This window comes from Stegostoma tigrinum, chromosome 2 (genome assembly GCF_030684315.1).
Source record: "Stegostoma tigrinum isolate sSteTig4 chromosome 2, sSteTig4.hap1, whole genome shotgun sequence".
Taxonomy (NCBI): domain Eukaryota; kingdom Metazoa; phylum Chordata; class Chondrichthyes; order Orectolobiformes; family Stegostomatidae; genus Stegostoma; species Stegostoma tigrinum.
Window position 1 is genome coordinate 145,268,899 of NC_081355.1, and position 22,882 is coordinate 145,291,780.

Sequence of the window (22,882 nt, forward strand, 5' to 3'; positions counted from 1 at the left end):
CCAAGATAACAAAGTATGAAGCTGGATGAACACAGCAGGCCAAGCAGCATCTTAGGAGCACAAAAGCTGACATTTCAGGCCTAGAACCTTTCTAGGCCTGAAACGTCAGCTTTTGTGCCCCTAAGATGCAGCTTGGCCTGCTGTGTTCATCCAGCTTCACACCTTGTTATCTTGCATCCAGACAGGATGCTTTCCATGGTGCACCTGTAAAAATTCATAAGAGTGCTGAATTTCCTAAGTGTCCTGAGGGAGTAGAGGCATTGTTGGGCTTTCTTGACCATCGTGCCAAAGTGGGTCGACCAGAACAGATTGTTGGTGATCACCACTCCAAGGAACAAGACGTTGTCGACCATATCCACCTCAGCACCGTTGATTCTGATAGCATTGAGTCCTCTACTCAACTTCCTGAAGTCAATGACCAACTGCTTCATTTTACTAATGTTGCTGGACAGATTGGTGTCTTAACACAATATTGCTAAGCTCTGAATCTCTTTTTTCTACTCTGTCTCATCATTGTTTGAGATCCAGGCTACAACTGTGGTGTCCTCAGCAAACTTGTAAATGGAGCCGAGGCAGAATTTGGCTACACAGATGTGAGTGTATAGGAGTATAGTAGGGGCTTGAGTACGCAGCCTTGCAGAGTACCATCATTGAGGATTATCATGGAGGAGGTTTTGTCGCCCATTCTTATCAATTGTGGTCTAGGGTCAGGAAGTCGAGGATCCAGTTACAAAGGGGGGATCTCAGCGTTTGGAGATGAGTTTGTTTGGAATTATGGTGTTGAAGGTGGAGTTGTAGCTAATAACTAAGAGCCTGACGTAGGTATTCTTGTTATCCAAAATGGTTCAAAACATGACAAGACCTGGGTCCTGAATATTGGTGAGGTAGATAATATTCAAGAATTACAGGAAGCTAGTTGGTAGGATGTGAAAAGTGGAGTTCCACAGGGTTCTGTGCTGGAGCCTTTTTATAATTTACATCAATGATATAGATGAAGGGGTGGCAACTAAATTCGCACATGATACCAAAATAGGAAGGAAAGTTTGTGGTGAAGAAAACTTAAGGAATTTGCAGACTAATAGTGATAGATTGAGTGAATGGGCAAAAATCTGACAGAGAGAGTATAAGTGGGGAAAGAAGTGTAAATTTGTTAACTTTGGCCTGAAGAATGAAAAAGCAGAGTATTTCTTAAATGGAGAAAGATAGAGATTTCTGAGGTGCAGAGGGTTTTAGTTGTTCTAATGCACAAGTCAGAAAAAGTTAGTACGCAGGTACAGCAGGTAATTAAGGCAGTTAATGAGATTCAATTCTTCATCATAGCAGGAATTGAACATTAACATTCAGTTATGTTGATTATTGGTGAGACCACATCTTGAATTCTGTATGCAGCTGTGGTCACTTTATTTAAGGAAGGTTTTAAATGCAATGCGGGAGGTTTGGAGCAGAGGGTTTTTTTAATTTATTCATAGGAATGTGGACTTCACTGGCTTTGCCAACATTTACTGCAATCATTTACCTGCAATGACTAGTCCTGAGAAGGTGGTGGTGAGATGCCTTCTTGAACCACTGCAGTCCACTTTCTGTAGGTACACCCTCAATTTTGTTAGGGAGGAAGGTGAGCAAGGGGGGGATGTTAAACTTATACAAAGACACTTGTTTGGCCTCAATTGGGGTATTGTGTAAAGGTAACACACTACAAGATAGACATGAGTGCATTGGACAGAGGGCAGAAGGGATTTACAAGAATGGTTCCCGAAATGAAAAATTTCAGGTATGAGGATAAAATGAAAAGTTGGGACTGTTCACCTTGGACAGAAAAAGGCTGAGAGGAAATATGACTGAGGATTTGGGCTGGATAGAGTAGATAGAGAGAAGTGTTCCTGCTCATTGAAAAAAGAGGCCACAAGATTTAAAGTCATGACCAAACCATGCAAGGGTGATGTGAGATAAAGCTTCTTCAGAAACAGTGTAGCCGGGGTAGGGAATGCACTGCCTGGAAATGTGATGATGGTATTGAATGAATATTTGTATTTTTTATAGTCATTCATGGGATGAGGGTGTTGTTGGCTAAGCCAGCATTTATTGCCCATCCCTAATTGCCTAGAGGGCAGTTATGACTCAATAATATTGATGTAGGTATGGAGTCACATGTGGGCCAGACCCACAGGATGACAGCTTTCTTCCCTCAGAACACTAGGAAACCAGATGGATTTTTTTTCAACAGTCAACGATGGATTCATGGTCATCATTAGACTCTTAATTCCAATTTTCACTGAATTCAAATTCCACCATCTGCTGTGGCAGAATTCAAGCCCAGGTCCTCATAAAAATTACCTAAGTGTCTGTATTAACAATCCAGTGATAAAACAACTAGGCCATCACCTCCCCCAAGATAATAGGCAGGCTTTGGGGAGTCAGGAGGTGAGATACTCGTAGTATGCCGAGCCTCTGACCTTCTTTTGTATCTATTGTGGCATGTGGCAATTATGTGTCAAGTCTAGTTGAGTTTCTGGTCAATAAATAGAACTGGTGCAGTGCATCATGTGGATGGTACACACTACTGCTATTGTGTATCAGTATTGGAGACAGTGAATGTTTGTGGATGTAGTGCCAATCAAGTGGGCTGCTTAGTCCTGGATTGAGTCAAGCATCTTGCGTGTTATTGGAGCCGCACTCATCCAGGCAAAAGGACGGTATTCCACCTTATTTCTGACTTGCACTTTGTAGATAATGGACAAGCAGTGGGGAGTTAGTAGATGAGTTACTCACTGCAGGATTCCTGGCATCTGACCTGCTCTTGCAGCCACAGTACTTACATAGCTAGTCTAGTTCAATTTATAGTCAATGGTAACCCCAGGGATGCTGACAGTGGAGTATTCTGTAATGGTACTACCACTGATTTTCAAGGGGCAGTGGTTAGATTCTCTTTTGTTGGAAATGGTCATTGCCTGGCACTTGACTGGCATAAACATTACTTGTCATTTAGCCTAAGCTTGCCTATTGTCCCGGTCTTGCAGCATCTGTATCTGAACTGCTTCAGTTTCTGAGGACATGCAAATGGTGCTGAATATCTAACACGGCACATCCCCACTTCTGGCCTTATGATGGAGCTAAATGATGGAGTCATTGATGCAATTTAAGATGGGTGAGCCTAGTACACAATGTTAACACCTGGTAAGAGTGAGTTGTCTTGTGAGGGCAGATAGGATAGCTTGGGCTCGTTTTCACTGGAGTGTGGAAGAATGAGGGCTAACTTATTTGAAGTGTATAAGAACCTGAATAGTCTTGACAAGACTGACATGGAAAATGCGTTTCCTCTTGTGAATAAATCCAGACTAGGGTGCATGGTTTCAAATTAGAAAATGTCTGCTGACAATCCCAAATAGTTCTCAGTACACATGGGCAAAACACACATGCACAGTTCCCCTGACAGCACTGCTGGCGATGTCATTCCATCCCTTTCACTTCTATTTATGATGTTTATGTGGGCACTGCTATGTCTTTTACTAGCAGAGTGTTTTCACAAAGTGTACATACACAGACCCTTCTGGATGAACAATGTGAACTTTCCAGGTGTGTCAGGAAACTCAGCCTTCAAATTAGGGGTTGCGCCTTAAAGACAGAGATAGAACATAGAACACAGAACATTACAGCACAGTACAGGCCCTTCGGCCCTCGATGTTGTGCCGACCTGTCATACCGATCTCAAGCCCATCTAACCTACACTATTCCATGTACGTCCATATGCTTGTTCAATGACGACTTAAATGTACCTAAAGTTGGCGAATCTACTACCGTTGCAGGCAAAGCGTTCCATTCCCTTACTACTCTCTGAGTAAAGAAACTACCTCTGACATCCGTCCTATATCTTTCACCTCTCAGTTTAAAGCTATGCCCCCTCGTGCTCGCTGTCACCATCCTAGGAAAAAGGCTCTCCCTATCCACCCTATCTAACCCTCTGATTATTTTATATGTTTCAATTAAGTCACCTCTCAACCTTCTTCTCTCTAACGAAAACAGCCTCAAGTCGCTCAGACTTTCCTCATAAGACCTTCCCTCCATACCAGGCAACATCCTAGTAAATCTCCTCTGCACCCTTTCCAAAGCTTCCACATCCTTCTTATAATGCGGTGACCAGAACTGTACACAATACTCCAAGTGCGGCCACACCAGAGTTTTGTACAGCTTCACCATAACCTCTTGGTTCCAGAACTTGATCCCTCTATTAATAAAAGCTAAAACACTGTACGCCTTCTTAACAGCCCTGTCAACCTGGGTGGCAACTTTCAAGGATCTGTGTACATGGACACCGAGATCTCTCTGTTCATATACACTGCTAAGAATCTTAACATTAGCCCTGTACTTTGCCTTCCGGTTACTCCTACCAAAGTGCATCACCTCACACTTGTCTGCATTAAACTCCACTTGCCACCTCTCAGCCCAGCTCTGCAGCTTATCTATGTCTCTCTGCAACCTACAGCATCCTTCGTCACTATCCACAACTCCACCGACCTTAGTGTCGTCTGCAAATTTACTAACCCATCCTTCTACGCCCTCATCCAGGTCATTTATAAAAATGACAAACAGCAGTGGACCCAACGCCGACCCTTGCGGTACACCACTAGTAACTGGTCTCCAGGATGAACATTTTCCATCAACTACCACCCTCTGTCTTCTTTCAGCAAGCCAATTTCTGATCCAAACTGCTATATCTCCCACAATTCCATTCCTCTGCATTTTGTACAATAGCCTATTGTGGGGAATCTTATCGAACGCCTTGCTGAAATCCATATACACCACATCAACCGGTTTACTCTCATCTACCTGTTTGGTCACCTTCTCAAAGAATTCAATAAGGTTTGTGAGGCACGACCTTCCCTTCACAAAACCGTGCTGACTATCCCTAATCAATTTATTCTTTTCTAGATGATTATAAATCCTATCCCTTATAACCTTTTCCAACACTTTACCAACAACTGAGGTAAGGCTCACTGGTCTATAATTACCAGGCTTGTCTCTACTCCCCTTCTTGAACAGGGCATCCACTTTTGCTATCCTCCAGTCATCTGGCATTATTCCTGTAGACAATGACGAGTTAAAGATCAATGCCAAAGGCTCGGCAATCTCCTCCCATGGCTTCCCAGAGGATCTGAGGATAAATCCCATCCGGCCCAGGGGACTTATCTATCTTCACCTTCTGAAAGATTTCTAATACCTCTTCCGTGTGAACCTCAATCGCACCTAGTCTAGTAGCCTGTAGATGAGTGGAATCTTTTTCTCTCAGGGTTCTGCAACTTCAGAACTCCCGGCGTCGGAGCAGTGGAAGTGAGATCAGTAAATACTGTAAAAGGCAGTGGCAGATAGATTCTTGTTATGCAAGGGAGTCAAAAGTTATCAAGGGTAGATAGGAATGAGGAACTTCAGTTAAAAGCAGATCAACCTTCGTCTTATTAAACGACAAAGCGGGCTTGAGAAACTGAATGACTCCTATTTTGTACGCTCATACAGTCAAATGGATAAAAACTCATCACTCACAGGATGGTGTTTTTTTCTTAAGGGTGATAAAGCCATTCATTTAAAGTACATTTTCAATGCTCAATGGGTACATGGTCCAGACTACATCCCAATAATAACTTTGTTGTATTCACTGTGAAATATATTATTCATATTGACTTTAATTTGACCATTAAATTAAAAACACAAGGTTTCACCTTATTTTGTACATTAATTTCTCAGCATAACGATTTAGTGATTGCTCCTGTTTCCTGATCTGTCAAATGCTCCAAACATACATCCACTCTCTCTTCAACTAACCCCATCACCATAATCTTTCTATTCCATGCTCCCACCCCACCTGTTCTTTTTACATAAATCTAAGCTATTTGCCTCAATTATCTCACACGGTAGCATCCATATACTCTCTTGGCAAGAACAAACTGAATTTTTGAACCTTGTGAACTCTAGTAAGACTTGGAAATTGACAAATTCAAGCCCTCTCTCTTAAGAATAAAATTCAATCCTTAGAGTTTTCTTTAATAAAGATATTGCAAGAAAAAGCTACTAAATTAGAAAGATGTGGAAGTACTTTTTCTGTGTAACTGCACCAGTTTCCTGCATTTCTGTTTCCATGGTTACAGATGGAATCACTAAATTGGTTAATTGCCATTCTCATTTCTAATTCTCAAGCAATCAAAAAATAGAAATCCCTTGTAAAAAATGTGAATGCCACTCCACCAAGAAACATGAAAGCGGCTGGAAAGTCTCCACTACATAATTCAAACTAGTCTTGATCTTTTAGGAATGTCGGAGCAGGACTAGGCCATTCAGCCCATTGAGCCAACTCTGCCTTTCAATTTAATCCTGACTAATCTTCTATTGTAATGTTATTTTCTTGCATTGTCTCTAAATCACTTGGCATCTTTAATATCTTGAAATTCATTAATTTCTGTGTTGAAAATACTCAATGGCTGAGCCAACACAGCCATCTGGGAGTTAAGAATTCCAAAGATACACCATCATGACTGAAGAAATTCTTCCTCATCTCAGTCCTAAATGGTCTATATCTTATTCAGAGATGCGTCCCCTGGTTCTAGACTCCACAGCCAGAGCAAACATCATTGTTGCATCGACTCTATCAAGTCCTTTATGCGCTTCAATGAAGTAACCTCTTATTCTTCTAAACTCATGAAAAATCTGTACAACAATTCCGTTTTCCTTAAGTTGAATCAATTCTGTTTCCATGTTCCTCACATTAAATTCTATTTTAAATTAATAAAATAAAACAAAAAGAAGTCTGATACATGTTTGAAGTCATGCTATTCTTCACACTTTAGCCATTTCAAACAAATCATTTCTACTCTGCTAAGAATGGGATATAGTGGTTATCATCTTTCAACATAGAAAATGCAAATATAAAGAGCAACGTAAGCCTTGCATGAAAGAGGAGGAGAGAGAAAAGGGGCAATGATGGGATTTTTCAACCACAATCCAAGTAATTCTTTCTTTACTTTGTCCAATATATCCATTTCAGCTGAATACTCAAATTGGAGAAGCATATGAAAATAGTCCCTTCAGTTATGCGGAAATAAATACGGCTCATAATAACAATACAAATGCAAACTTTTGCTGGACCATCTCACTACGAATTTCTTTTGGCTTACTTCAGTGACATTGAAAAATGTGATAACTCTAAATTTGAAGTCAACTTGATGTTATGTAAATAAGCACACCAAGAAACCCATTTAGCCTGTCAAAGCTTATAAAACTTAACTTCTGACCTATAACAAGTATTGGAGAAGGACAAACTATCACTCTATTACAAGGCAAATTTGACTGAATATTGCAAGATACATTGTAATGGAATGTACCTCCAGAATTTCAGAATGTTTTTCCTTTCTTACCCCCCACCACCCCCCGCCCCACCTCATATATCGTTGCTTCAGGAAAAGAAGCTAAACAAAAACTGTTCACATGTTTCACGTGTGGACTGGAAGACAAGCAGCTTCACACCATCTTATCTCAGGTTCTCCAGCATCAGCAGTTCCTACTATCTATGTCTCCAACGCTGCATAGTTTCCAAGCATCAGAAGATAAGAGGAAATTTGAATGAGGATTACATTCCAATTCTTGTCTCCAATAGCATGGCAAAGATTAAAAATCCAATGGGTGAGGAAAAAGGTCTAAATTGGAACCCATATTGTTACTGTAACACACCCTGCCATTCACTGCATCCCACTGAAATGCTAAGCAACTTCTGCTATTTGCAAGCTTCTTACCTGGACTGCAATGTAAAGACCTGGAACATTAAAGGATTCGAACATGATCTCTGCAAGGTACTCTCGATTTTCTGGTGTATTGAGTGGTGGCTCTGTCTGCAACAAGACTGCAATTAGTTTTATGAAAAATTAAATGCAACCATTAAAGGAAAATTCTGTTGCCTTCACCCTCTTCATGTTTAAATATAAACCACCCTCTCCCCTGGCCCCAGCTTCAAAGACTGAAATATCTCCAAAGAGTTGTTTCACTCTCTTTTGATGATTCCACATTCAGTTCTTCATCCATTTATATTCATAACCTCATTATATTCTCTGGCCTCAGATACAGCCCACATTTCTTTCACTGCCAAAGATGCCTCTTTCTGTTTAAGACAAATCACTTCTCTTTTCTACAAACGATATTCCCAACTTTGTCTTAGATTTGAACATTTCTCCAACGTTTGGGAAGGCATTTCTGGCACACTTCTTGCACGTACAAACAGAAAAATAAAAATCAAAGCACCAAGAAGCTCCTCTGAATTTTCCTTTCATTCCTTCTAAGCCTCATAATGATGTTCCCTACACCATCTGCCCTGCTTACATCTCTATAAGCTAAATAAAGGCCAATTAATTAATTTTACAAAGCTTCAAAACTGAAGCTTCTTAATTTCTTCTCCCTTTCATTCTCCTAAAATCTAAAGGATTTAATTAAAAACATACCTTCAAGTTATGTCTTTAACGGAGTAAAATGTCTAAAGGAGTTTTACAAGAGTGTTAACAATATTTAGCATTCATGTCCATCAAAATAGATTATGACAGTTGGCCAAAGAACCAGAAGATGCTGCCAAAGTTGCAGTCACAGGAAAGGCAGTTCAGGCACTCGATTGATAAACAAGTAGATCCGTACTTAACACTAATAAGCCATCAGAACAGCTTGAGTTGCATCCGAGGACATTGAAAGCAAGGGTGGAATTTGTGGAGGCATTGTATTCCTTCATTGTTACAGAGGACTGGAACATTGTAACAAAAACAGAAGTTGCTGGAAAAGCTCAGCAGGTCTGGCAGCATCTGTGAAGAAAAATCAGAGTTAATGTTTCTGGTCTGGTGACCCTTCCTCGGAAGTCACCAGACCTGAAACGTTAACTCTGATTTTTCTTCACAGATGCTGCTAGACCTGCTGAGCTTTTCCAGCAACTTCTGTTTTTGCTCCTGATTTACAGCATGCACAGTTCTTTTGGTTTTTATTTACTGGAAAATTGTAGCCTTTATAAAAAAAGTTAAAGGATATGCCCAGCAGGTCCAATGAGTTTAACATCAGTCAGGGGAAAATTTCAGAGAAATAATCTGATACTATAAAAAAAACACTTGAACAAGGCTGAATTAATTAAGGAAAGTCACATGGATTTAAGAGCAAAATGTGTTTTAGTAATTCGATTGAGTTTTTGTTTTAAGTTAACAAAGGAGGTTTACGACAGTAATGCGATTATATGGTAGACGTGAATAGAGAGTGTAGAGAGGCATTTCCAGACTTTAGAGCTAAGGCTGCTGATGGCACAACCACCAATAGTAGAACAATGGAAATTGGAGAGGAGTAAGTGACAAGAATTGTTAGAAAATAGAAATCAAAGAGTGTCATATGGCTGCAAATTAGGTGCAAATTAAATCACTCACTCCAAATTTATCTGGTATTTCCTCCTTAACTTCTGGATGGACCTGGGCTTCTTCCCTTTGACTACACACTTTTTTTAAAAAAGCCACCAATGGGATTAATGCAGAAAATATAAAATAAGCAAAGACAAAGTTCAATGCAACATAGATAACAAAGTGTGGAGCTGGATGAACACAGCAGGCCAAGCAGCACCTTAGGAGCACAAAAGCTGACGTTTTGGGCCTAGACCCTTTCAGATTCAACTCTTCTTTCAGAACGACTGATTCTTTTAAGGTATTTACTGATCTGCTCTGCAAGTTAACCAGCTTTTTGTTTTAGATTTTCAGCATCTGCTTTGCTTTTCTCTGTTTCCTGACAGCCAACTGTATTATCAAGTAAGTTTCAAAGTTACAGACAAGCTAGTACTGGTTTCCTTTTATACTGCTTTTATTGTTGGAAAATTATCAATGTTAGAGTTAAATGGAAAACATGCAACATTCTTGAACTTTATTTCTGATCTGTGTGGTGATAACAGCTCTCATATTTAAAAGTTTAAGTGCAAGTTGCTAACAGTTGAACAGGTGAAGCCAATGTGGCTCAGGGAATAGACAGGATTATGCTGAAACGTAATTCAAGTGAAGGAATTTCTGATTTATATGCACAATTGACAAATATTTGGAAGGTTTGATATCAAATAAAATCATCATTGTTTTCTTGTAGTTACACTCATAATTTCTTTTAAAAATTTCAGATAGGTTCATCATAATTCTGTTTGAAAGAGAAGATGTGCCAGGATGTATACATTCTTTTCTTTCCAAAAGCAAAAGTCTATGAACTCTTTCTAGGCACGATTTCTATATTTTACATCTATCATATAAATAGAGAAATTAAATTTGCAAATCCTCATTCCTGCCAAAATACAACTTTTAAGCAATAAAATCAGCCCATTGTTAAATCTGGAACAGAGATGCATAATACCATACAAGCATAAGCACACCAACTAAGTTATTATCACCTATTGTAATAAATATTTTAGAGCCAAATATCATCATGTGCATCTTTTACTGCGACAGCACATAATTACTGCCTTGTATATTTATATATCTCCATTAGTTTTAATATTTTCAATTATCTTTTTGTCTTTATTTAATTCCTTACTTCTCTCATGCTAAACATATAAACCAATTCTCTAACCCACACAACAGTCAATTTCCTCATTGCCAGGAAGACAGAAAATAACAGCTGATAGTAATTATCAGTTCACATCATCATTGTCCTCTTTGCATTTGGCCCAAGTCAATTTTCAAAAACTGACAAGACATTTCATGCCAGTTATAATACTTAATGGGAAAACTGCATTCTGTATAAACTTTAGCTGCAAACTATTTCACACTCAAATAAAACCATGCACTGAAAACTGAAGTTAAATGGATTATTACCAGCACTTCCAGGAATCCAGATTATTTAAATGCTTATTTTATGGTCTTCAAAATTTAGTCAAAGTTTGGCAAACGTCACAAGCAAGGACATGGAAAAGATTTTGTAACACTCTTCTGGTGAATTTTTTGACCAACTTTTCCCCTCTCTCTCTTTAAACCAGCTTCTCCTTGCATACAGTTCTAAGTCCTTATTCTTAATGTACTGGGTATGGTAACACCTGTCAAGAGACCAATCACACATAGTATTCTAAATTCTGCATCTTCCTGTCTTTGTCAGAGGTCGAACGAATCTGTGGCAAGAGCTGCTGTACAGGGTTAAGCAGATATAGCAATTAATCAAGTGAGTTTTGAGAAGATTTGTAGCTCAGGTTGAGGTTCTGGATGTGAGTTTGCTCGCTGAGCTGGAAGGTTAGTTTTCAGATGTTTCGTCACCGTCCTAGGTAACGTCATCAGTGAGCCTCCGACGAAGCGCTGGTGTTATGTCCCGCTTTCTATTTAAATAGAAAGCGGGACATAACACAAGCGCTTCGTCGGAGGCTCACTGATGACGTTACCTAGGACGGTGACGAAACGTCTGAAAACTAACCTTCCAGCTCAGCGAGCAAACTCACATCCAGAAATTAATCAAGTAAATGGGATAGAAATACACAGAATGGTATGATTGGTGATAATGGGAACTGCAGATGCTGGAGAATCCAAGATAATGAAATGTGAGGCTGGATGAACACAGCAGGCCCAGCAGCATCTCAGGAGCACAAAAGCTGACGTTTCGGGCCTAGACCCTTCATCAGAGAGGGGGTTGGGGTGAGCGTTCTGGAATAAATAGGGAGAGAGGGGGAGGCGGACCGAAAATGGAGGAGGTGGAGGGCGTGGGTGGTGTCCACCTCCACCTCCTCCAGGACTTCCAAATCCCTGGCCCCCAACACCTCATTTTCACCATGGACGTCCAGTCCCTCTACACCTGTATTCCTCATGCAGATGGCCTCAAGGCCCTCCGCTTCTTCCTGTCCCGCAGGCCCGACCAGGTCCCCCTCCACCAACACCCTCATCCGCCTAGCCGAACTCATCCTCACCCTCAACAACTTCTCTTTCGATTCCTCCTGCTTCCTACAGACTAAGGGGGTGGCCAGGGGCACCCGCATGGGCCCCAGCTATGCCTGCCTCATTGTAGGTTACGTGGAACAGTTCCTCTTCCACACCTACACAGGCCCCAAACCCCACCTCTTCCTCCGTTACATTGATGACTGTATCGGCGCCACCTCTTGCTCCCCAGAGGAGCTCGAACAGTTCATCCACTTCACCAACACCTTCCACCCCAACCTTCAGTTCACCTGGGCAATCTCCAGCACATCCCTCACCTTCCTGGATCTCTCAGTCTCCATCTCAGGCACCCAGCTTGTAACTGATGTCCATTTCAAGCCCACCGACTCCCACAGCTACCTAGAATACACCTCCTCCCACCCACCCTCCTGCAAAAATTCCATCTCCTATTCCCAATTCCTCCACCTCCGCTCCCACGATGAGGCATTCCACTCCCGCACATCCCAGACGTCCAAGTTCTTCAAGGACCGCAACTTTCCCCCCACAGTGGTCGAGAACGCCCTTGACCGCGTCTCCAGCATTTCCCGCAACACATCCCTCACACCTGGCCCCCGCCACAACCGCCCAAAGAGGATCCCTCTCATTCTCACACACCACCCCACCAACCTCCGGATACAACGCATCATCCTCCAACACTTCCGCCATCTACAATCCGACCCCACCACCCAAGACATTTTTCCATCCCCACCCCGTCTGCTTTCCGGAGAGACCACTCTCTCCGTGACTCCCTTCTTCGCTCCACACTGCCCTCCAACCCCACCACACCCAGCACCTTCCCCTGCAACCGCAGGAAATGCTACACTTGCCCCCACACTCCTCCCTCACCCCTATCCCAGGCCCCAAGATGACTTTCCACATTAAGCAGAGGTTCACCTGCACATCTGCCAATGTGGTATACTGCATCCACTGTACCCGGTGTGGCTTCCTCTACATTGGGGAAACCAAGTGGAGGCTTGGGGACCGCTTTGCAGAACACCTCCGCTCAGTTCGCAATAAACAACTGCACCTCCCAGTCACAAACCATTTCCACTCCCCCTCCCATTCTTTAGATGACATGTCATCTTGGGCCTCCTGCAGTGCCACAATGATGTCACCCGAAGGTTGCAGGAACAGCAACTCATATTCCGCTTGGGAACTCTGCAGCCCAATGGTATCAGTGTGGACTTCACCAGCTTCAAAATCTCCCCTTCCCCCACTGCATCCCAAAACCAGCCCAGTTTGTCTCCTCCCCCCACTGCACTACACAACCAGCCCAGCTCTTCCCCTCCACCCACTGCATCCCAAAACCAGTCCAACCTGTCTCTGCCTCCCTAACCTGTTCTTCCTCTCACTCATCCCTTCCTCCCACCCCAAGCCGCACCTCCATTTCCTACCTACTAACCTCATCCCACCTCCTTGACCTGTCCGTCTTCCCTGGACTGACCTATCCCCTCCCAACCCCCCTACCTATGCTCTCCTCTTCACCTATCTTCTTTTCTCTCCATCTTCGGTCCGCCTCCCCCTCTCTCCCTATTTATTCCAGAACCCTCACCCCATCCCCCTCTCTGATGAAGGGTCTCAGCTCGAAACATCAGCTTTTGTGCTCCTGAGATGCTGCTGGGCCTGCTGTGTTCATCCAGCCTCACATTGCATTATCATGGTATGATTGGTTCAAGGTTTTAAAATGACATTTTTTTATCTTGACTTTCTATAAGAACAGTTTACAGCACAGGCCAGAAAGCTGGTTTATATAAATATGAGGTACTGCATTTCCACCACAGGTTAGAATTGTAATTACAGGGTGATAAATTTACATAAGTGGTTTCTATTATAAATGTTGGGCTATAGATTTTATATTGCAAGTAAAATCTACACGTAAAATGAGGCAAATATAAAAGATATGTGCCAGTATAAAATAACTAATATATAAGACATATTTTGCATGGTTCTAGTCTACTACAATTTATTTATTTTTAATTAATTCATATGATGTGGGCGTCACTGGCTAGGCAAGCATTTATTGCTCATTCCTAATTCAAATTGTACCAATGTAGGTTTAATCAGAAAACAGTATTTGAAATTCAAGTACTAGCTGCAATACTGGTTTGATAAAAAATTATGTAGCATATGCACGAGCACAGGCAACTTCAAATAAACAGAATTGTTATGATTGCCAATTAACCCAATGTCACAACCATTAAAAAGTGATGATCCTCAGGTTCTGCTCGGAGATACTTGAATATCACATGTTCCATAAATCGTTCCATTAGATCCCAGTCTTCAACTAAACCATGTCGAATGGGCCACTAGAAATAGAAACAAAATTCCAAAGTCAGCTATAAATGTGTCACCTTTTATACATACCTAGTCCAAGAGCAACTTTTCCCACATCATTTGGAAATCTTGTATCAGAGATAATTGAAACTGCAGATGCTGGAGAATCCAAGATAACAAGGTGTAGAGCTGGATGAACACAGCAGACTAAGCAGCATCTTAGGAGCAGGAAAGCTGATGTTTATCCAGCTCTACACCTTGTTATCTCTCATTTGGAAATCTTGTGACTTAACAAGAACATAAATAAAATAAAAATATCCATTGATGCACAGAATGAAATAGGGAAGAGAAGGTTCCAAAGTTCATATCATCTGATTAGAGGTGAGTCTGTTCCAACACCTTTTAACTGCAAGCACCTAATACTTAAAAAGAAAATTCACAACTTTTAGAATTATCAATATACTCTCTTTATTCAGGAATCCTGAACTCTACTAACAAAGGGAATAGAGACCACAAATGAAATCAGAGACAATGCAAGGCACAGGACATTCTCCCAGTTAATTCAGTTAAATTCTTCTGCTACAGCCATATTTACCAGCATTAATGCAGAGGACGGTATGTCATCAGCATCAGTGAAACTGTACTCAAATACATTCCAGAACTTCATAGCTTATACATCAAGCACAAGTGCACAAGGTTATGCCAGGTGCAACACCACACAAACCTAAAATGAGGGGTCAAATTGGTGAAGTACACACTTGTATCCCAAACAGCATAAGCAACAAATAACAAACGGAGCTAAAAGATTCCATTACCAACAGATCAGGTCTAAGCTTTGCAGTTCTACCTCATCCAATCGTGAATTGTAGTGAATAAATAAGTCACTGGATGAGAAGGCTCCACAAATATCCCCATACACAATGATGGGGGAGCACAGCACATCAATGCAAAAAAAATGCTAAAGCAATTGCAACAATCTTCAGCCAGAAGAGCTGAATGAATGACCCATTTCAGCCTCTCTAGAATGCCACAGAATCACAGATGCCAGTCTTCAGCCAATTTTATTCATTCCAGCTTTGGGTTATGCTAGAGCCAATCAACTTCTGATCTTATTACATGGATGAAAGAGCTGAATCCCAGAGGAGAAGCAAGAGTAGTTGCAATTGGCATCTCAGGTCTTCATCCCTAACAAGTATGGCATCAAGGGCCCCAAACAAAATTATCACCCAGCACTTGCTTAGCGATAGTTTTCTTAATGACACCCAAATGGGGTTCTACAAACATACAATATCAGTCAAGGAACAACAGTAGGACACTTGACACTTCAAGCTTTTTCTACCATTCAATAAGATCATGCTGATCTGATTTTAACCACAACTCTAAATTCCTGTACCCCCCCAATAATCTTTCATCAAGAATCTATCTAACCCTTGCCTTAGAAATATTTAAAGGTTTTGCATCCATTGCGTTTTAGGGAAAGGTATTCCAAAGACATTCAACCCTCAGATAAGAGATAATGGGAACTGCAGATGTTGGAGGATTCGAGATAACAAAGCATGGAGATGGATGAACACAGCAGGCCTAGCAGCACTCCTAAGATGATGCTTGGTCTGCTGTGTTCATCCAGCTCCACACTTTATCTCCAACCCTCACTTAGGTTTTTTTTCCCTCACCTCTGTTTTAAAAGTTCAATCCCTTATTTTTAAACTTAGGCCCCTAGTTCTACATTGTCCCACAAGAAGAAAACATCCAATCAGTCTAGTTCCTTCAGGATCTTGCATGTTTCAGTTAAGTCACTTCTGACTCTTCTGAACTCCAGAGGAGTCAGGCCTGGTCGGACTCGTCTTTCATAGAACATAGAACATAGAACAGTACAGCACAGAACAGGCCCTTCAGCCCACAATGTTGTGCCGACCATTGATCCTCATGTATGCACCCTCAAATTTCTGTGACCATATACATGTCCAGCAGTCTCTTAAATGACCCCAATGACCTTGCTTCCACAACTGCTGCTGGCAACGCATTCCATGCTCTCACAACTCTCTGCGTAAAGAACCTGCCTCTGACATCCCCTCTATACTTTCCACCAACCAGCTTAAAACTATGACCCCTCGTGCTAGCCATTTCTGCCCTTTCCTCATAAAGCAATCCACATATTCTAGACATTAGCCGAGTAAATCTTATCTGAACTGTTTCCAAATTATTAACATCCTTCCATAAATACGTTGACCAGTATAGTCCAGATGTGGTCTCACCAATTCCATGTATAACTGAACATAAACTCCTTACTCGTGCATTCAATTCTCCTTGCAATAAACTATAACATTCTATTAGCTTTCCTGATTCTTTGAAGTATATGCATGCTAACCTTCTGCGATGCATGCACTACAAAACCAAGATTTCTCTGCAACTCAGTGCTCTGCAACCTCTCGCCATTTAAATAATGTGCTTCTTTTTTATTCCTTCTGCCAAAATGGACAATCTTACACTGTTCTATATTATACTCAATTTGCTAGATCTTGGCCTAATCACTTAACCAATCCTTCAAAATTTGTTTTCCTACTTATCTTTCTACTATCAGGAAATTTGGCCACCATACATTCGCTCCCTTCTTCCAAATAATTTACATAAATGTTAAAGAATTCAGGCCCAACACTCACACTTGTTGCACTTCATCCATGACATCCCTGTCAGCCTAAAAAAGACCGATTTATTCCTACTCTCTGCTTCTGTTAGCAAGCCAACCTTCTATCCACATCAATACGTTACCCCTTACACCAGGAGCTTTCTGCCAGGACCACTCAGCTTGCAGCCCGGAGCTTCTGCCAGGATCACTAAGCTTCTGACTTCATTACAGCCTTTGTTCAAACTCAGACAAAAGTGTTGAATTCCAGAGATGAGTTGAGAGCGAACATCCTTAATATCACAGATAATAGGAACTGCAGATGTTGGAGAATCCGAGATAACAAGGTGTGGAGCTGGACGAACACAGCAGGCCAAGCAGGAAAGCTGACGTTTCAGGCCGAGAGCCTTCATCAAAAATGGGGTGGGGAAGAGGGTTCTGAAATAAATAGGGAGAGAGGGAGGTCGATCGAAGATGGATAGAGGAGAAGATAGGTGGAGAGGAGACAGACAAGTTAAAGAGGCGGGGATGGAGCCAGTAAAGGAGAGTGTAGATGGGGAGGTACGGAGGAGATAGATCAGTCCAAGGAGGATGGATGGGTCAAGGGGGCGGGATGAGGTTAGTAGGTGGGAAATGGGGGTATGGTTTGAGGTGGCTACTCCTAAGATGCTACATAGCCTGCTGTGGGAGGAGGGGATAGGTGAGAGCAAGAACAGGTTATGGAGGTGGGGACGAGTTGGGCTGGTTTCGGGATGTGGTGGGGGGAGGGGAGATTTTGAAGCTTGTGAAATCCACGTTGATACCATTCGGCTGCAGGGTTCCCAAACAGAATATGAGCTGCTGTTCCTGCAACCTTCAGGTGACATTGTTGTGCACTGCAGGAGGCCCAGGATGGACATGTTGTCTGAGGAATGGGAGGGGGGGATGAAATGGTTCACGACTGGGAGGTGCAGCTGTTTATTGCGAACCGAGCATAGGTGTTCTGCAAAGCGGTCCCCAAGCCTCCGCTTGGTTTCCCCGATGTAGAGGCAAGTGAATCCCTTGATGAGTAAAGTCTTCTTGGGGCCTGGGATGGGGGTGAGGGAGGAGGTATGGAGGCAGGTGTAGCACTTCCTGCAGTTGCAGGGAAAAGCGCCGGGTGTAGCGGGTTTGGAGGGGAGTGTGGAGCGGCCAAAGGAGTCACGGAGAGAATGGTCTCTCCGGAAAGCAGACAAAGGAGGGGATGGAAAAATGTCTTTGATGGTGGGGTCGGAATGTAGATGGCGTAATTGTTGGAGGATGATGTGTTGGATCTGGAGGTTGGTGGGGCGATATGTGAAGACGAGGGGGATTCTCTTTTGGTTGTTATTGCGGGGAGGGAGTGTGATGGATGAGTTGTGGGAAATGCGAGAGACACAGTCGAGGGAGGGAAGTTGCGGTCCTTGAAAAATGAGGACAACTGAGATGTACTGGAGTGGAATGCCTCATCCTGGGAGCAGATGCAGCGAAGGCTAAGGAATTGGGAATAGGGGATAGCATTTTTGCAGGGAGGTGGGTGGGAAGAGGTGTATTTCAGGTAGCTGTGGGAGTCAGTGGGCTTGAAATGGATATCAGTTTTTAGGTGGTTGCCAGAGATGGAGACAGAGAGGTCCAGGAAGGTGAGGGAGGTGTTACAGACAGTCCAGGTGAACTTAAGTTTGTGTAGAAGGTGTTGGTGAAGTGGATGAACTGTTCGAACTCCTCATGGGAGCACGAGGCGGCGCCGATACAGTCATCAATGTAACAGAGGAAGAGGTGGGGTTTAGGGCCAGCGTAGGTGCAGAGGAGGGATTATTCCACATAACCTACAAAAAGGCAGGCATAGCTTGTGCTCATACAGGTACCCATGGTACCAAATGAAAGAGAAGTTGTTGAGAGTGAGGACGAGTTCGGCTAAGCGGATGAGGGTGTCAGTGGAGGGGCCCTGGTCGGGCCTGCGGGACAGGAAGAAGCGGAGGGCCTTTAGGCCATCTGTGTGGGGAATGCAGGTTTATAGGGACTGGACGTCCATGGTAAAAATGAGGAGTTGTGGACCGGGGAATTGGAAGTTCTGGAGGAGGCGGAGGGCGTGAGTGGTGTCATGGGAGTTCCTGGACCAAGGGGGAGAAAATGGAATCCAGACAGGTGGAGGTAAGTTTGGTGGCGCTGGAGCAGGTGGAGACAATGGGTCGACCAGGGCAGGCAGGTTTGTGGATTTTGGGAAGGAGATAGAAGCGGGCGGTGCGGGGTTTGGGAACAATGAGGTTGGAGGCTGTGGGTGGGTTGGTCACCTGTGGTAATGAGGCTGTGGATGGTTTGGGAGATGATGGTTGGTGCTTGGGGGTGGGGTCAGGAACCAGGGGACAGTAGGAGGTGGTGTCGGAAAGTTGGCGTCTAGCCTCAGCAATGTAAAGGTCAGTGCGCTATACTACAACCGCGCCTCCCTTATCCACGGGTTTTATGGAGGTTGGGATTGGAGCGGAGGGAGCCGAGGGCTGCATGTTCTGCAGGGGAGAGATTGGAGTGGGTGAGAGGGGTGGAGTTTGAGGCGATTGATGTCTTGACGGCAGTGGGAGATGAAGAGATCAAGGGAGGGTAGGAGGCCTGGGGGTTGTGTCCAGGAGGAGGGCTTGTGTTGGATGCGGGAGAAGGAGTCAGTAGAGGGGCAGTTAGGCTCATGGTTAAAGTAGTAGGCATGGAGGCAGAAGCGGTGGAAAAACTGCTCAATATCCAAACGTGACTGGTATTCGTTGATGTGTGGGTGGAGGGAGACAAAGGTGAGCCCCTTACTGAGGACTGACCGTATGTCCCCAGTAAGCGAGGTCTGGGGGGATGGTGAAGACTCAGCAGGGCTCAGCGTTGCTGTCTCCTCTGTAGCTGCTGGCTGTGGAGGCTGTGGGCGGAGCAAAATTGGCATCAGTGGTGGGCAGAGTTGCAGCGGTGGTGGTGGGTGGAGTTTCGTCGGCATCAGCGGTGGGCAGAGTTGCAGCGGTGGTGGATGGATTTGTGACCGTGTCTGTGATGGGTGGCATGGCGTCGGCGGTGGGCGGAGCGAGGTAGGCAGTGGCAGCAGCGGTGATGGTTGTGTCTGTGGTGTTGGTCTCGGAAATGGAGGCAGTGGCTTCAGCAGTGATGGTGTTCGTTGTCCTGGAATTGGTCTTCCCAGCGGTGGCAGATGTGATGTCATCTGTGGGTTCTCCGACAGTGGCCTCATGGTCAATGGTGGCGGGTACATTGTGGGGAAGGTCCTGGGTATGGCTAGGGATTTCGGAGATGGTGGAATGCTGTTTTGGGTGGCAGGCACCAGTAAGTTTACTGTACTTACGGTTTTTGGTGTCCAATAAAGCAGAGTAGAATTGTGAGTTCAGGTTGTGGATCCTACGAAGAATAAAAAACAGGAGCGGTCCTTTGCAGGTCTGGGAGAGGGAGGCTCTGAGCTGGAGTAGCCTGGGTTGCAGTGCCTAGAGATGCCGGCGCATTGCTGCAAGTGTGTGTTTCAGGAGTCGCAGTGAGAAACACTTCTGAAGGATCTCAGATAACATGGTGTGGAGCTGGATGAACTCAGCAGGCCAAGCAGCATCTTAGGAGCAGGAAAGCTGATGTTTCGGGCCTAGACCCTTCATCACAAAAGTGGGAGGGGAAAAGGGTTCTGAAATAAATAGGAAGAGAGGGGGAGGCGGATTGAAGATGGATAGAGGAGAAGATAGGCGGAGAGGAGACAGACAAGTTGAAGAGGCGGGGATGGAGCCAGTAAAGGGGAATGTAGGTGGGGAAGTAGGGAGGAGATAGGTCAGTCCAGGGAGGACAGACAGGTCAAGGGGGTGAGATGAGGTTAGTAGGTAGGAAATGTGGGAGCGGCTTGAGGTGGCCTAAGATGCTACTTGGCCTGCTGTGTTCATCCAGCTCCACACCTTGTTATCCTTAGTATCACGGCTGTATTTAAGTGACTGTGGCGTCAAGAGGCCCAAACAAAACTGAAGTCAATGAAATTGGCGGCAAAAACCCTCTCTCGGTTTCCATCATACCTAGCACAAAAGAAGATTATTGAGGTTCTTGGAATTCAGTTGTCTCAGCACCAAGAAATCACTGCAGGAATTCCTCAGAGCAGTATCTTAATTGCCCATACGGCAGTCAAGTGTCAACTACATTGCTTTGAGTCTGCAGCCACATGTAGGTGAGCAACCAGGTTAGGATGGTGGCCTCTCTCTCCCTAAAGGATCATCAGTGAACCAGATGGGCTCTAGCAACAATGGATTCATGGCCATCATTGGACTCTTAATTCCAGATTTTTATTGAATTCAAATTCCACCAAGTGCCATGGCAGGATCGGAACCCAGGTCCCTGGAACACTACCTAGGTCCCTGAACCAACACACTATCATCTAGACTACTAAATACCACTAGACTATCATCTCCCTCTTTGGGACTCATTGCTGCAGAAGGTTAGGGAGGCTGTTGCGTGTATTTAAGACAGAGATAGATAGGTTCTTGATCAGTAAGGGGATAAAAGGTTACTGGGAGCAAAAGTATGAGGTTGAGAAACAGATCAGCCGTGATCAAATGATGCAGTTGTGCTCAATGAGATAAATGGGCCGAATTCTCCTCCGATATGTTGTGATGTTATCTTCTCAGCTATTGCCCATTCACTTAATCTGTCCATATCCCTCTGCAGACTGTGTCACCCTCACTACTTGCCTTCTCACTTATTTTTGGCATCTGAAAACTTGGCTGTACTACGTTCACTTCTCTCATAGAAGTCACTAACATGTTGTAAATATTTGTGGACCCAGCAATTATCTCTGTGGCACTCCACTAGGAACAGGCTGCTCACCTCAAATACGCCCCTTATTCCAACTCCCTGTCTTCTATTAATATATTACCTCCAACAGCATGGGATCTTTTCTTAATAAATTGCTTCATGGATTGGTTTTCTTTTCAAATAAAGATGTTACATTGGCAGTTCTCAATCCTCTGGGAAGTTTCCAGAATCTAAGAATTCCTGGAAGATTACATTCGGGAAATGCAGGACACTGGTAATAAATTAAAAAGCTCAGACAGCCAGTACTAACAAGGTAGTGAAAAACTTCAAAAGGACAGAGACAAGTCTGTGTAATGAGTGAAACCAGTTGCTGAGGAAGTCCAATGTGTAAAGAAATACATTTCGGTAGGAAGAATATGATGAGACGGGACAAAGTAGGAAATAATTTTAAAGAGCCGGGGGACCTAAATGAACCATTGAAAGTGGTCAAACATTGTCTGAGATAAAACGGTGTGGAGCTGAATGAACACAGCAGGCCAAGCAGCAACAGAGGAGCAGGGAAGCTGACGTTTCGGGTCAAGACCCTTCTTCAGATTTTATCTCAGATTCTCCAGCATCGGGAGTTTCTACTATCTCTCAGACATTTTGTGAGATGGCTTACTAAACCAACCAGTGTCCAGGGATTTATTAATTGAGACATGAAGTACATTAGACTTAGTGTAAGACATTAAATTGGCCTCTGGTTGAATATTAAACCAGTTTTGGGCACCACACTTTAGAATAATCTTCTGGTTGGACAAGATGTATTAAGCGGTGTAACACAGGAATCGGTGCTAATCTTTGTCACAATTTAATTTTACAATTTATATAAATCACTGGATAATGGGACAGGATAGCTGCTAAATTTGCTGATGACGCACATTAGGGAGCAAAGTAAAGCTGTGAGGAAGGTATGAAGTTACAAAGAGAGGTATGAACGTTAAACAAGTGGCACAGCTAGTGGTTAGCACTGCTGCCTCACAGCACCAGGGGGCCAGCTTCAATTCAGTAAGAAGCTGGATAAAGGAGAGGGCAAAGAGAACAGAGTATGCCAATATGGTTTTATAGAATAAGGTATGGTAACTAAAAATCAATATGGGTCTTTTCTGTGCTGTAAATTCTATGCAATTCTTCAAAGAGAAGTCATCAACAAACATTAAACTCCCTCTGTCACTCATCAGATTTGGTCCAAGGGAAAGGTAAGTCAGCAAGGTGAAACTTTAGGAATGTCAATAGTTTACAGAAGTACCAACATAGACACAAGTATTTT

At 43.4% G+C, this 22,882-nt stretch overlaps 1 protein-coding gene across 2 annotated transcripts in view; it reads right to left on the minus strand.

Moving 5' to 3' along the window:
* The window catches only part of LOC125460628 (actin-related protein 3B-like), a 139,450-nt gene that overhangs the window by 76,815 nt on the left and 39,753 nt on the right, over positions 1-22,882 (minus strand). For both annotated transcript variants that reach the window (XM_048548279.1, XM_059642133.1), the window contains exons 4-5: positions 14,117-14,227; positions 7,776-7,871 (exon numbers count right to left, since the gene is read on the minus strand). In XM_048548279.1, the coding sequence (XP_048404236.1) occupies positions 7,776-7,871; positions 14,117-14,227 (207 nt within the window). The remainder of the gene's footprint in view (positions 1-7,775; positions 7,872-14,116; positions 14,228-22,882) is intronic.